This window comes from Photinus pyralis, unplaced genomic scaffold (genome assembly GCF_008802855.1).
Source record: "Photinus pyralis isolate 1611_PpyrPB1 unplaced genomic scaffold, Ppyr1.3 Ppyr1.4_LG10, whole genome shotgun sequence".
Classification (NCBI taxonomy): domain Eukaryota; kingdom Metazoa; phylum Arthropoda; class Insecta; order Coleoptera; family Lampyridae; genus Photinus; species Photinus pyralis.
Genome location: NW_022170250.1, coordinates 14,905,933 through 14,907,548, shown reverse-complemented (window position 1 = coordinate 14,907,548; position 1,616 = coordinate 14,905,933). Strand labels below are relative to the sequence as shown.

The window sequence follows — 1,616 nt, the reverse complement described above, 5'->3', positions numbered from 1 at the left end:
TTAAATTTAATGAATTGGGGCAAAGCGTTGATGGTCTGTGGGGCAAAGGTCGGCTATTTTTAAGCTGAGTCATAAAATTAATAATTACTTTTCAGGCGAATTACGAATTTTCCATAATTTGTTTTAGTGACTTTGTGCAGCTGGTGTTGGTATTGGTTCGCAATTTAAAATTTTTTATGTAAGTTACGTCATTTAATTTCGGTTTTTAATTTTTGATTCCCAAAAACAAGTACAGTATCGAAATTATAATGAGCAAAGAAAAACCGACAGATAAGATAAAGCCGAACGATGGAAACTGTGACGAGGATTTATCAGATCTTCTCGACAGTAAGTACCCTAAGAGGACCTAACCTTTACATGCAACACCATCATAGGCGCATTAAAGGATTTCTCGAAGGATGAAGAAAAGCCCACCGAAAAGGATGACCAAACGAAAACGGATTTAGCGGAAACGGAATGGACCGATGAGTTCATCCGGCAGGCGGCCGAACAATTCGAAAGTAACATGGCGAATCTGCTGAGGGAGACGGGCGGCGGGCCGAATATATCCTCCGATCAGGTCCAGCAAACTTTTCAACAGATGGCCGGTAGGTGTGTTTATGTTCGTTTGCCGATTAATGAGGCGAAATTACAGCCGCAGCCGCCGCAGTTGTGTCGAACACGGGCGAGGGACAGGCCGGCCCTGACTTTACTGCGTCCATTACGCAAGCGCTCAAGGGACTGACCGAGGGCGCGGAAAACTTGCAAAATCCGTTTTCCGAGGCGGATCTGATGTCGATGTTCGGCCAGCAGGACGGCGAGCAGAACGCGTTCGTGCCGTTCATGCAGGGAATGATGCAGAGTTTGTTGTCGAAGGATGTCTTGTATCCGAGCTTAAAAGACATTCTTAGTAAATATCCGAGTTGGATGGAGGCGAACGGGGGCTCGCTATCGAGCGAGGAACGTACACAGTACGAAAAGCAACAGGAATTGATGACGGAAATTTGCGCGCACTTAGAGAAGGAGTCCGATAACGACAGTCCGGAGCAGAAGAAGGTGCATTTCGACACGGTCTTGGCACTCATGCAAAAGGTATAGTCGGTTTTTAGACTAAGAGGAGTAAACTGACAAAAGGAAACACCTCAAAACATATCCCCCCACCACCAAATTTTTGTTGCGTCACTATACACTTTTTTTGCAGTTGCAAGACTACGGTCAGCCCCCGAAGGAGTTGGTCGGTGATTTAGGTCCGCAAATACCGTTCGATGCTCAAGGAAATCCAAATTTGAATCAGTGCAGCCTTATGTGATTATTATTAGTTTAGTCAAATTTGTTGCTATGTATTTATAAACATTTTTTTGTTTTTAATAATTTGTATACTAATTTATCCTTTGGGAATAAATTTTAATTGTGTTTGTGAGGTCCGGTAGGTGTTTCCAAGCACTCTAGAACAATCTACCGTGCCATCATGGTCCAAAATGAAATTGTTCCCATCTTGTATGTATTTAGTACCAAAGATTGACACTGCAACTTTTCGGTTAACTGTTTGGCTTAATGGTTCAATTTACGGTTTAGGTTCTGGTGTATGGTTCTCAGATAACCTTGAATATTTCTGTAAAATACCAGGAATATTCAAA

The 1,616-nt window shown here is 42.8% G+C and overlaps 1 protein-coding gene across 3 annotated transcripts; it reads left to right on the top strand.

Moving 5' to 3' along the window:
- Positions 1-1,399, top strand: LOC116162575 (peroxisomal biogenesis factor 19). 3 transcript variants are annotated; one of them, XM_031476227.1, is made up of 6 exons: positions 33-48; positions 96-178; positions 231-327; positions 375-587; positions 635-1,071; positions 1,181-1,399. In XM_031476227.1, exons 3-6 carry the CDS (start codon positions 249-251, stop codon positions 1,286-1,288), a joined length of 837 nt encoding a protein of 278 aa, XP_031332087.1. In that variant the 5' UTR covers positions 33-48; positions 96-178; positions 231-248; the 3' UTR covers positions 1,289-1,399. The 3 variants fall into 3 exon arrangements, with proteins under 3 accessions (XP_031332086.1, XP_031332087.1, XP_031332088.1); XM_031476226.1 differs by having other exon boundaries at positions 1-48; positions 96-327; XM_031476228.1 differs by lacking the exon at positions 33-48 and having other exon boundaries at positions 87-178.
- Positions 1,400-1,616: the final 217 nt, after the last annotated feature.